Source organism: Genypterus blacodes, unplaced genomic scaffold (genome assembly GCF_046128005.1).
Source record: "Genypterus blacodes isolate CSIRO-AG114 ecotype Tasmania unplaced genomic scaffold, CSIRO-AGI_Gbla_v1 ptg000027l_1, whole genome shotgun sequence".
Lineage (NCBI taxonomy): Eukaryota > Metazoa > Chordata > Actinopteri > Ophidiiformes > Ophidiidae > Genypterus > Genypterus blacodes.
Window position 1 is genome coordinate 257,936 of NW_027466840.1, and position 13,789 is coordinate 271,724.

General features: G+C 40.9%; 1 protein-coding gene across 6 annotated transcripts; it reads right to left on the reverse strand.

The window, feature by feature from the left end:
- Positions 1-1,891: 1,891 nt before the first annotated feature.
- On the reverse strand, positions 1,892-13,102 carry elavl2 (ELAV like neuron-specific RNA binding protein 2). 6 transcript variants are annotated; one of them, XM_076143832.1, is made up of 7 exons: positions 13,031-13,102; positions 11,920-12,160; positions 7,958-8,061; positions 5,647-5,800; positions 4,735-4,960; positions 4,048-4,086; positions 1,892-2,219 (listed from the first exon to the last, which is right to left on the reverse strand). In XM_076143832.1, the coding sequence occupies exons 1-7, from the start codon at positions 13,100-13,102 to the stop codon at positions 1,892-1,894; spliced, it is 1,164 nt and encodes a 387-aa protein (XP_075999947.1). The 6 variants fall into 6 exon arrangements, with proteins under 6 accessions (XP_075999947.1, XP_075999945.1, XP_075999944.1 ...); XM_076143830.1 differs by having other exon boundaries at positions 1,892-2,222; XM_076143829.1 differs by having other exon boundaries at positions 11,920-12,163.
- Positions 13,103-13,789: the final 687 nt, after the last annotated feature.

Here is a 13,789-nt window from a genome sequence, read left to right on the forward strand (position 1 = left end):
AAAAAAGCAGCTGCAAGGATAATAATTATATAATGCATAGCACACTGCTCATTTTAAGGGGAAGCATGACGAGTAACTGGTTTAAATACCAAGCAGAATGCAGATGCGGGACTCAGCGGATCCCGGCTGAGCCTCCCTTTGCTTCTTGGTGATGATGTTGACCTCTTGCCTGTCATGGAGCTGCTTCACTGACCTTCCCCCCAAGTGAATAAAGCAATATACACCTTTTTACGATTTTAAAGACAGGTTATATGCATTACATATATATATGAGTAAGAAAAGAAAAAGAGGAATCAAATAGTTCAAAACTGTGGTTTATATCCATTCTTTACCACATAAATATATATCTATAATGTTTATATATAAAAAACAAAACAAATGTCTATAGTTTCTTAATACCTTTTTACGAAGCAAGACTATCTACAGACCAAACAACCAACATATTTGATGCACTGTAATGCTAGTCCATAGGACAAGAACTCAAGTATTTCAACGGAAAGGAAAGGGGAATAAAAGATTAACATCCAAACTTAAATTACCTTACATACTCCATAAAGGAAAAACCGGCAAAATAAAAGGAGATATATAATATCGCACTTTGTAATGAAGTCCAAACTAGAACCAAAATAAATCTGCCAAATACGGAACATAAAAAAGGACTTATTTACATAGCTCAAAGCTCCAGAGTAATCCGTTCCATTCTTCAAACTAGTTTTCTTAAGCTGCTGCCTTTACGGGCTTGTCCTCAAATCTTTCATACAAAGTATGTAAAAACCCTTATTGGTTGATGTTAAGACAAAATCAGTCTAATGATAAATCTTAAGTACACCACAAAACACCATGAGCTGTCTGAAGGGAATCCTTTAGGAAGAACTGATTTTACCCCCATTTACCTTTGTGATGATATCTCCACGTTTTTAATTTTGCATGCACTTTTGTGAATAAACCTTTTGTATCTTTATCTGTTTCCAAATCAAATCGGAAAGCGAGTTGCTAGTCGTAACAACGAGGACGATGGGAGGACCCACAGATGATTTTACAAATGAAACCAGCACTGCCATTGATTCTATATTCTAAAGATAATACAAAGATCTCAAAAGGTATCTTTAACATCATAAATCTCTCCAGAAATTTCAACCACAGCAAACTTTCTGGTAAAGTTCAAAAGCTCACAAGGTGTCATATGAAGATATTTCTCAAAGTATCCAAGTCAAAATATTTTGTTCCAGGTCCAGTAAAAAGTTTCTCCAAATTTTTCTTTTTATAAAAATAGATGCTTTTTAAACCCACATCAAAGAGGTTCTTAGCTCTTTGGCAAGGTACTGCTTTAAGAATTTTTTTTGTCTTTTCTCTATTAAGTTTACAATAAGCAACATTATGCAGCCAACCAATAACCAACTCAGATTACAACAAACAGAATACTTACATAATCAACGGAAACTGCAAATAGTTCAAAATAAGTACTTGCTAACCACTCAAGGCATAACGCACCTAAGGCAAATCAGGACACAGAATACAAAAGGAAATCACTACACACAGCCTTACAAGACTTACAGTTTCAAAGCAGATGTGCAACAAAATGACAAGAACCTATAGTATAATGTTTTAGAAGGTCCATCTGTAAAGACAGCAAGAGAATTCAACATTACAGGCGTGAAAACCTGCAGTATTTTTTCCTGTCGTAACATAAAAGTATACCGAGAAGATTCAAAGTGTAGCAATGAAGGAAAGAAAAAAACTCACATTGTTGGACGCCAAGTATTGTTTTTGTAACACTGATTTACAAACATGTTGTTACTAATGTAGAAAGTTTGCGGTCGGTACGTTTCCATGTCGCTTCCTTTTTTCTGTTTCCATCTTCCGAGTTTTCTACAAACAATCTGAGTGGGTATTAGGCTTTGTGTGTTTTGTTGGTTTTGAACGAGACTTGCAGCACTCTGTCCCCAAGGCGATATCCATTCAAGCTGGCAATGGCAACGGCTGCCTCGTCGTAGTTAGTCATGGTGACAAAACCAAATCCTTTGCACTTGTTTGTGTTGAAGTCACGAATGACCTTGACATTTGTGACTGCCCCAAACGGCCCAAACATTTGCCACAAGATGCTTTCATCTGCATCTGGAGCCAGGTTGTAGACAAAGATACACCACCCAGTGCCAGCGTGCCCTGGGATGTTGATGCCAGCCAAGCTGGTCACCCCGTCAATGGCCATGGGGGAAAACCTGCTGTAAAAATACAAACAGAAATTGGTTCAGGCTGAGGGCAAACGGGAGGCCTTTTTCATGACAAGCGCTCATGCAAACAAGCCAAACACAATCTACAGAGGGCAGCATGCTTTGTTCCCAGCCATCTACATCTCGCCTCCAAAAAGTCATCTTTTCTGAATTTTTATCAAACCATTTATCGAGCACAGGGCAGGTTTACGCAAATGACACACTAAACGCACAACTCTAAAAAGGGCACGGGGCAAGTTTGTGCCAAGACTGGGAGACACAAAGGCAAAAGCCAGGTTTTGTGTGCATTTTTGTTTTTTTAAAGATAAATATGGTTTCCCAGTTTAAAGAAACCAAATTCATAGTGCACGGAAGGCCATGAATTATGAGAGCAGGTGTCAGCGAAGATTAGCTGCTTCAGTTGGCCTCACAGGGAACATCCACCATGACAGGTGTGCTCCCAGCATCAAGGACCCAGAGCGGGAATTGGCAACGTAGGCACCAGCCAACGAGCAAGACAGAAAAGAAATCACAAGCCTATTGTTGTGAGTGATGGGCCTTTGAGCTTTGAGGAGATCGCACTTCAATCGTGCGCTGGAAGGCTCTCTGTAAGCGAGCTCAGACAAACTGGTATCCTGGTGAATCCTTAAAGGCATCTGACGCAACCAAGTTTAAAAAAGGACAAGGCTGTTCATAATAGATCAAGGTACAGAATATGGAGCTCAAAATACAAGAATGCAATTTTGTGCAATATCAAGTAAGAAATTGTAAAATCCTGTAATATTTTATGTAGGGCAGTGTAGTGGTTTAACCATGACATGATGCGGTGAGACAAGCTTAACACTTCATACAACAGGCCTGTGAAAGAATCATCACACACTTCTCACACAGGACAAATACACATTACATAGCCTAAAGTAGCTTAAAGTGCCAATATTATATCACTATACTCACTACCTGAGCACCTTTGACCTTTCACACAGTTGGAAGCAAAGCAGTGTGAGAGAAGTCCACCCTCAAAGATGACAACACTTCAACATAGGTTTGCTAAAGTTGTGTTACTTGCAACAACTACTGCTTAAATAAAAGCCACAATGATTTCAAGGTTAAAGTTATAAATGATGACCATCAACGTAGGATGTCTTAATAAAGTGAAGTGAAGCAGGCAGACAGGCACGGTGGAACAGTTGAGCCGGTCAAAGTGAGTGTAGTTGCTTCTGCAGCCAATCAGCACAGTTCTGACAGCAGTAGCATCCGACTGCATCATGCAGGAGGCAGAGTTCATCTTTCATCGTCTGACCGTTTTAGCTTTAACCATTGTTGAATTTCTTGTACAAATAGGTTGCACTGTACTCTGTGGGCTCCTTAACAGTTTCATATAAACACTGAGTAAATCAGAGTGATGCGTACTGATTACAAATACAAGTTCCGACATTTAATTTGTCTTTAAATTTAATTTAGCTTTAGACTGTGCTGTGAAAACGGCCCCTATTTCCACACTTTAAAAAGAAGCTTTTAACTGAGCAAAAACGTGCATTTGGCTCATTTAAGATGACTGATTATTGATCGTTCAGACAGTTTGACGATCAATAATAAAAACTGCCTATTTGGTTAAATCATTAGAGGGCACTACTGCATGCAAAAAGCTAATGCATGCTCTTTTAATTTAGTTTTACTTTATACCAAATCTGATCACATAACATGCAGCATTTGCTTCCTACACATGAAGACTCGGACCCATGCAGACACACAACATTGAAGAAGCCAACATGTCCCATCAACTGTCACATTAAATTTGAATGTCACTCAGGACAAAGAAATCTAGAGTAAAATTTACCTTTTGACTCCATAGGCCATGTTTAGGAGATTATCCAACCTAAAAATCAACACCAACACATATTTGCATTATATTTCCAATACACATGAAGCTTTTTGTGAGGTTGATGAATACATTTTGACACTTTGACAGTGACAGATGAGTAACAGTTCTGTCAAGACTATCACGTTGAACGGTCGACTTGGAGAATCACGTCATTCATTTGCTGACCTTTGAACTTGATCAACCTTTATAACCCAAGCCAACCGCAGATTTTATGTATTTAATATAGAAAGCAAGTGGTAAGGTGGAAATGTGACATGGCATTAGCAGTTTTCCTAGGATAATGTTTAATTTTTTTAACTAAATTGTCCAACTAAACCATCCTGATTGATCTGCCGTGCTCATTCTCATTTTCATGCTCATTCAAATTGTTGCAAAATCAAATCTGTAGTAAGCCTACATCTGCAACAGGAGGAACACAGCCAAGTTTAAAATGAGAATACAGAGACACATTATTCTGTCTTGAGTCGTGCTGAGCTCTAACACAGAATATGTTCATAATACTGCTGTGACACAATTTAAATGCTAATTCAAATAGCCACACAGGGTCAACAGATTCAATTCAATTCATCACTTGCAGTATTAATTAGGCTTGGCTCTAAATCAGTTTGGGGTTGTTTTTTTTTGTTGTTGTGCCCTTTTTACCTGAAGCGCTGTGCCTGCTGTGCGAGGGGTCCTGGGTACCTTCGATTGGGTGACTGGTAGAGCTGGGACAGCAGAGCCTGGCTGGTCTTCTGACTCGGGTTGTTGGCAAACTTGACCGTAATGGGCTCTGTGGCACCAGGTGGCTTCTGACAGTTTAGACCCTTGATGGCCTCCTCGGCCTCAACTCGCCGGTCAAAACGGATGAAGCCGACCCCTCTGGAGACGCCTGTGGGGGGGGAAGAATTACGTCATGAACACGTTTAAAGATAAAGTCTCTGTGCTGCTTAACTGTGTTGATGTCGAAAAGTCCCTTTTCTGTGGTATGGGCACATTCCGTATCAAAGTTTAAAAAAAAAGAAGCTATTTTTAAACAGCGACAACTCCACAAGCCAATTAAATAATCCGGTTGCTGTAAGGTGATAAATGATTATGACTTTGTATGTTAGCATTAAAGCGAGAGGCCCGTGTGCATTCCAGTACGGACAGGAGCTCAGTGAAAAATTCAGTTTATTGGCATTTTATGAGAATTCCATTGCCACATGGCAGTTGAGAAATCGAGAATGTAACCGTTTTAAATGCATTTTATATCTGGCCGCGGAACAGGCATGACAGGAAGTCCATGGGGAGGGGAAGAGAGGGGAGTGAGCACGTGTAGGTAAGTACAGGAGGGAGATTGCAGGGCCAAAAAAGAAATTATGGAGCATTGAATCCTGCTACTTTACATCTATTTTATATTCTATCCATCAATGCATATTTATGAATGCCTCTGGAGGAAAATTGCATTTGGTGGGCCGCATTCTACCACCTCTGATGCATTTCTTGGACCTGCTTAGATTATTTCGTCATAAAGTCCATAAAGCAGGGAAGGGAGAGAAAGAAGGCAGAATAAAATGGCTGCAGTGTTTTACTCACCAGTCACCTGGTCCACCAGAATGCGTGAGGTAATGATGCGTCCATACTGAGAGAAGAGCTGTTCGAGTTCTTTCTGAGTCATAGTTTTTGGCAAGCCACTGACGTACAAATTTGCATCTCTGATGGAGGCGGAGCTCGGGCGGGCATAGGAGACCTGCAGGAGGAGACAGTTTACATCAATTGGTGGTCTGCTTGAACATTCACATCTGCTTCAGCACCACAACCAGTCATACATTCACACACGGCTAGAATGAAGTGACTGACAGAAGAATATACTGGTCAGTACTCCTTACTACTTCTATTAAACAAATTCAAACATTAACTGTTTTTTAACATTGGAAAACTTACTTCCATTATAATCCCAGGTTACACAGATTGTATAGAGTGTATGATGCACTGATTAAATTACTTTGAGGGAATGCTTCCTTAGTTTAATGACTTGAGAACAGAGCACTTGTCGCTGTTGTCGCCCTTAATTTGCCAATGTCAATGTCTGCATTGTAACGTGAGCACCTCAACACTTGAGTCCCATCAATCATGCAATGGTTTAACGGTCTCTAAAAAGAAAACACTGATGCAACATTGTCTACAAACTTGTATTATTCAGAATAGATGGACAATGCAGTGAACCGGGTCAGACCAGACTCTCCTTTCCTTTTTAAAGTCTCCTCTCCAAAGTCTGCTTCACTCTTGTTTTCCAGACTGAGGAATGACTAATTGGTGGAGTGGACAGTGACAAATTTGTCTGACTAGAATTTTCTCTGTCCTGTAAAGCTGATGGATGCAGCGTTGGCCCTCTCTGGGCAGCTCTCAATCACGTCCAATATTCTTGTGTACATGGGCAAACAACAAACCAGAGCCTGCCTGCCTCCTCAGTCTCACCCGCTGCTCTGAGTGAAGTCAGGGGATATTTGGAGAGGCCCTAAATAAACACACCGTGTAGTCATAAATCAACATTTGTCCATAAACACAGTCCAGTAATAGAAAACAGAAGAGGACCAGATACGTATCTAACAGGTTCTATGGATCAATATACAATTATACCCCCGAGTAGTCATAAATTCACTTTTCTCAGTGCACCATCCCATTTCAGTCATGCAGACAATTACACACTCACGCAGGCGTGTATTCAGCCAACATTTCAGGGCTGGTGTGCAAGAATGAATTGAGGATGGTTTTTATGGAAGATGAAGAGGAGACTAACTCGCCACCGTTTGTCTCCTTTGTCTTTTCTTAGCTCGTCCTCATGTAGCTCGTCCCTATGCCTGCTGACAGGCCCCGTCTATTTCCTGAACAGCACTGCAGCCCTTTTTAATTAGTGTCAGGCCTGTTAAATAGGTCCTACACCAAGCCCATCTCTGCAATCTCATGCGATGGATTGTATTTTTAAAAAAATGTGAACTTTCAAATTGGATCCTTTTTGCGCTCATGGATTGATAAAAGCGCTAATTTGTCACCATTCCCCAAACGCACACCAAGGCCGATCAAGTGAATGTGAAAGCTGGAGCTCCCAGCACGCAGGCAGGCGGCTACCTTGCCGCACCTCATCCCCACCTCCCTCCCCGTTTCACCTTCACACTTCATTTGATGCCAATATTTGCAAAGTGTACTCCTCTACCTCTCTGCGGGTTTGCTTGCACGTCTGACAGTGCAGCTACAGAATTCAGGATGTGCGATAAATTTTGTTTTTCCTCTCTCCAATGTTCTACTTTCAGAGCTGAGGAGCAGATTGCTCTCCGTATAAATATTCAATGCAAAATATAGAAGTTTCATGCATGCAGCACACACCATGGTGCTATTGAAAGACACAATCATCACAGTATACGTATTAGCCCACGGCCATTTCCTGTAATACACCCTCTATCCCTGCTTGCAACTCCATTGTGGAAAATATCTAATAATCTGACTCCCCCATCAACAAGTCCTGCTGTACTATATGAAGCAAATGAGTTTTTCCACCAGCACACCGAGTGCTACGCCGCCTGATGAATGCTAATGGCAGTCACCTCCCTGCAACGGCATACAGCAGCGGTACAGCACATGCAACCATAGAAACGGTTCTGCTCTACTTGAGGCCCAGGCAGAGCCTGTGCCCAGATTAACAATAGGCTCCCTTTCCGCCCCACATTATTGTGCTTTTATTGCAAACCAGAGATGAATGCATGGATGGATGTCTATCTTGGATTCCTGCAACTGGTGGTAAGTGGTAACATATCTGAGTGCCTTGAATAGGATTTGGACATTCGAGTCCGATTAGGTGAGAAATGTTGCAATCAAGGGAACAAAAGGCCAGTTTCCATGCAGGTGTTACCTTGATGGTTTTGGTCTGGAGTCTCAAGCCATTGAGGGTATTAATGGCTTTTTCTGCATCCTTCGGGTCCACGTAATTCACAAACCCATAACCGAGGCTCTGTCCTGCATTAACAAAAACACAAACAGTCGATTAATCAAACATTGCCGATTGTTGAATTCGGTGCTTGGTACAGACAAACGTGTGTTATTACACTATGGGGGCACATCTGCCTTTCTCCACCCCTAGCTGGATGAATCAAATCGTAATTTCTCTTAGAAAAACAACATATTTGCTTCATCACTTGCTGACATATCTGAAAGGTCGGCCTTTATTTCTTATCTAACAAAGAATTCCGAAAGTCATAAGACTCTTCTAGACAAATGCCTTTGGCTGAGCCTATAGAGAATTCTCAAGCCAACTCTTTGACAAACATATCTGAAATTACCAATGACAGGCAATCGCTCTGCTTTCACACCAACTCATCTCTGACACAGTGCAGCAGCTGAGGCTCAATGCATTCCCCTCCCTCTACAGTTTATCTCTAAAATGTACAAAAGATTGACACCCACTCTTATGTGCACAGAGGCAATTCAATTTCCTCCACCCACACTGCTGGGTCTCTCTGCAATTCCACTGCCGGTCAAGTTCACCAGCTCGAGCAACTTCAGCATATTAATATGGGATGCAAGCAACTTAAAACACATTAGAAAATGTGCACGAGATCAGATGAAGTGAATAGTTTTATGTACCACCGAAGCACATTTAGAGCACACTACCATCGGCTCAGAGAGAGAGAGAGAGAGAGAGGCACAGCTCAATGAGTTGTGGCGCTGCTTTGGGGAGAACACACCCAGGGGTCCATCCATGCCAATCAATTATCACAGCTAATCAATGACTTTGCAAATTCATTTAGGTTGTCAAATTTTTAAACTTTGAGAGGCAGCATTGATATGAAGTTTCACTCCAGTTGAATAGTCTATATTCATCTTTACTGGCATCATCTGGTTTGCCACAAATGAATAACTGCTCTCATGGGTTGTTCAACTGCGATCCTGAGAAGTGCATATGCTTAATTTCACATTACATCTCTGGGAGTACGATTGCCAGGAGAAACATGCTGAGTCTTCGAAATGAGCTGGTGAAATAACAGTTTTACTATAAGCCTGGAGGGCAAACATAGTGTGGCACGTGTGTGTGTGTGTCTGCGTGTTACATCAACGTCTTCCTTTGGAACATTCCCCTCCACCATTGTTACAACTGGGAGTACTTAATATTTTCCTACAAGTAGTAATCCCACGTTTCAGCCGGCACGAGGAGTAAAACTCTGAGCTGGGATAGATCTTTGGAGCAGGGGACTACAACCAGCAAGTAATAGTGCCATCTACCAATCTATCCATCTAAGATTTAACACCAAAAACAAGCATGGAGCTCTCTGGTGATTACACCACCACACAGATGTAGACTGGCTTAAATCCACAGCCACAGGGCCAAGGGAGAGACCAAAGGACCACAGTCCAGAGGGGACAGGCTTTGTGCATTCCCGAGACTGAATTTAAAGCAGAATCCCACTGAAGCTATTGAAAGGTTTTTGAATGGCATTTGATTGCCTAATTTTTCAGTGCAGCTCAGGATTAAAGATCAGATTTTTCAACATCATTTTGCGGTGCAAAAAATCACCAAAAAACACTGATTAACCCTAGAAATAGATTAAGTGCAAACACTGTTTCCACAGACTCCCTTTCTTTCAGAGGAAACACCAGCTTGAACTTGCTTAAATGTAATAAGTTTAAATATGTATTCAGAACTGAGTCGGACTCAAGAGGTTAACACCTTTCATTCAAACTTGCCTACAACTATATCATTTCTTAATACATTTCCCATTTGTTTTTGGCTGTCAAAATCAAAAATCTTAATTTCTGATCAAAAATCAAACGCATTGAACTGAATTGAAACCGACCCCTCTTTACACTTGTATTGTACTAGAAATGTCTGAAGGTACTTGCTAGTAAGTTAGTGCTTGTAGTTATTAGTGACCTCAAAAGCTCAAATTTAATATTTTAAGATAGCAGAGCCGCTGAAATGCAACATCTACAAAGCATAAAACTGACACGCATTTAGGTACTAAAACATTGTAAAGGGGAGCGTCACTTAAATAAAAAACCTGCCACTTCGCACTTCTCTTAAAAGTAGTGTGACTACAGCATGAGACACCAACATGGTTGCATACTGTGCAGCCAGATGTTGGTTATAAACTAAATCCTGTACATTGTAGAAAGAGGGTCGATACGTTAACTATTGAGCAACATCATTAACATGGTAAATGTTAATGATACGAGATAAAACTTCTGATTCACTTATCTCACTAGTACCAAAAAGTCTCAACACAGCTTCAAAGTCTAATGCAAGATGACAAGGACACAGTCTGATTACGTCGACTCACATCAGCTCTAAGTGCCTAAACAACACCATCGCAGCAGACAAACCTATTAGCTTGTGAATGTAAATTACATTACCAGCCACTAAGGATCATCAAACTTAGTGTTACATGTAGGGTAGCCAATGATCTTTGAATGGTTTGAGGGTTCCGTTAAACCATTACTTGCCTCCACTACCCGTACATCCTCACTGCCCCACTTACAGCCTCTAGTGCAGCCACACGTCATCTTCACTTGAAGCTGATTTCAAACAACTTGTTTTGTTTCATTCTTTGTGCTTGAATAATTTACAGTGGTACTTTAACACCTGCTCTGCTAAATATGCAACACATCAGGCACATTTATGTTCGACCCAGCGAGCACTCTGCGCTCCACACCGACTTCAAACCGGATCATTTGTCATTTCAGTCAACCTTTTTCACGCGTTAACAACCTCCTTGCCTGCATGGATAGGCAAGAGCATTTATTCCATGCATATCAAAACACCTGAAGATTTTCATCATTGCTACATGACAAAATCTTAAATTCAACACTGAATACAAAATGCGAGGCCCCACTCCCCCTCCCCTTAGTTTGTGGGTTTAACGTTTTGTGCTTCCAAGAAAGAAAGCACAATGGCTTAGATATGTATGAAATCATTATCCATAATGGTGCACACTGGTGCTATGGTAACGGTTAATGATATAATATTTCACAAGGTATTTCTGACCGAACCCATAGTGCTGCTCTATTTAAAAACAGTGTGCGCTTACATTTTTAGACTAGCCATTATTAGCACAGAAGCAACAACGCAAAGAGAGACTCATAAATACTGGACAGTTACACATAGGCATTGTGAAATATTTAATAATGTGAATATTTCAAGAGCAGATGTACTTTGCTGTATATTTCTAACGTTCATCTATTCAAGGTCGCTGCCTTGAAATCTTAAAATAGAAAGCAAATGTTTAATCATTTGTATAAGAACTAACTTCGATAGCTTTCAATCAACCTCCTGCTCTCCAGCCTCTGCCATTGTTCAAAACAGACACACATACATCCTTAAAAAGCTAGAGAAGCCTATGTCTCTGACCACTGTGTTCATGTTGTGAATCACACGGAGAAGGTCTAGGTAACCTTGATTGAGAAGAGCAGTACAAATACAGGGCCTCAGCCATTATCTACCTGCTCCAGCCGCAGATGTCATGTCAGGTTGTCCTCCGCAAGCTGCAGTCATACATTAAAAAAATAAATTATTTTCCTCTACCCACAAACCAACCGACACTACTTTCGCATTCTTTGAAGTCTAGCAGGCTCGGTAGCATGACCAAAGGAAACACCACCCAGAGCCATCTCTTGTAAATGCTGTCCTACTCGTGGCTCAGTAAACAAGTCGCACCAACACCATTATAGAAATCAAAGCAATTTCATCAAGCAGTAAAATCTGTCTTTATTTACCGCTTCATGGGTTATATTAAACGTATACATGTCAGAATGGCATTTAATGACACAATTTGACCATGTAGAATGTTTCTGCACAGATACAAAATTGTATGTGAATGTTACCTGTAATTTTGTCTCGCACTAGTTTGCAGGATTCAATTTCTCCGATGCTCCCGAACAAACTCTTCAGCTCCTCCTGGGTCATGTTCTGAGGCAGATAGTTGACTATCAAGTTAGTTTTACTGTCCTCTATGCTCCCTGATTCTACAGGTGAGGAGCAGTTGTTTGAGATTGTAGAGGGGCCGTTGCTTGTGTTGTTGCAAGTTGGCCCATTGGACAGCTGTGTCTCCATGGCAGCAATTACCTGCTAAAGAGACGAGAGACAAACTCAAGTCAGAACAAGAGGCCAGTTAAACATCCATACTTACAGTAAAATAAAGATGAATAGTTAAAAAAGGACACTCTTCACACATTGAAACATTGTTTTGTGAGTGTTTGTCGATGTTTAATTAATCTAACCTCAGCACAACACATTTTATTTTTCAACTCCTTCAGTTCAGAACTCAACTATCTGTACCCCTAAACTGATTTTGTGATCAATGATGCAAAGGTGATGCAATTTTAGCAAGTGTCTGGCCAAATGCTAAATCGTTGGAAGTACACTACTGTGGCAGGTTGAAACAATAAAAGACAGCACACTGGCATCCATTTTTGCTAAGTCACTGAAGTGGTTGCTGCTTTTATTGCTTCCAAGTAAATAGATTTTCTACTGAGAAAGCGAAGGGACACGATTCATCCGTCCACTCGACATTGGATAAACTAATTTTGAAGCTGATGTGTATCTTAAAATACATTTCAAGGTTAGAAATGGTACCAAGGAGACATTTCAGTTTTTGGAGTATGAAGAGTCATCCTTTGTTAACAGATTTTGCAATGTGCAGATTGTAGATTAGTGAAATCAGGGCATTGTCCACATTTTCATACATTTGTTCAGAGGCCATAAAACATTTGAAGAGGTAATACAATAGCAGGCAATTTGAGACCATACCAAACATAGGGGCTTTTCATATACAAAAACAACAGGTGCCAAGAATTCCAAATTTAACATGCGATTGACTTTGTGAGGTGTCAAACGCTAGTATAGGAGTGAAAACTAGTCATTGGTATGGCAAGAGCACTGAGACAAGAGCAGGCCTTCTGGCCAAAGGATTTCAAAAAAAGCTGTGGCACTGACCCCAGTCCAAGGCTCAGGTGCCCACGAGCCACTTCTGAGCAGAGAAGCCACATCGCACAGTCTGACTGCCATGTTAGTTTGGAGTTGCCGTCTGAAAACAAAAAGCATTTCATGTTAGAAGAACATCATCAACAGAAATAGTCAGAGGTGATCACATGTTATTGTTCGGGGAAGGAGGACGGCGGCTTCATTTTTCAAACTTGCTGTCCATGCAGATTGGCTCAAACCAGGGAGACGCAAAAGGCAATATTTCACTTTGTCAGAACTGATCTTCAAGTAAGGAGCAAACAGCAGATGCAAGGGAAATACAATATTCAGTCAGTAGAGAAACGAGGCCACAGACATTAAGCATGAGCAATGACAATTAGTAGAAATGGGTGGGACTACTGCACAGAGACAACAGCTGAAATCTGAACGAACAAATCAATGGCTCTGCTCTGTTTCATCACAAGCAGTGATAGAGTTATGCTAAAACATTCTGCATTTCTCAACCAGTTTAAAGACACACACACAACACGCAAATTCTGCACAACCATCCCACAGATAGACACGCCCCTATGAACCTAATGACAATGACACTTGTAAAGGAAATAACCAAATAACCCACCAATGGTCACATTACCAGGTGAATAACAAAATAAAAATAGTTTGCCCTTCGATATAAATGACCAGGCAGCCAGCCCACTGATCTCTGGACCCCATCAACTCATTGGTCAGAGTATTAAATCTACTAAAATGATGAACACAGAGCATTAATAG

What these genes read in the sequence shown, in the direction of transcription:
- elavl2 (XM_076143828.1), bottom strand. Translation starts at nt 13,102, where the DNA reads ATGGCAGTCAGACTGTGCGATGTGGCTTCTCTGCTCAGAAGTGGCTCG. An exon ending in TCCAGACCAAAACCATCAAG is followed by an intron (nt 5,801 to 7,957) that starts GTAACACCTGCA and finishes CTCCTCCTGCAG; the next exon opens with GTCTCCTATGCCCGCCCGAG. An exon ending in ATGGCCTATGGAGTCAAAAG is followed by an intron (nt 2,223 to 4,047) that starts GTAAATTTTACT and finishes GTATTTTTACAG; the next exon opens with CAGGTTTTCCCCCATGGCCA.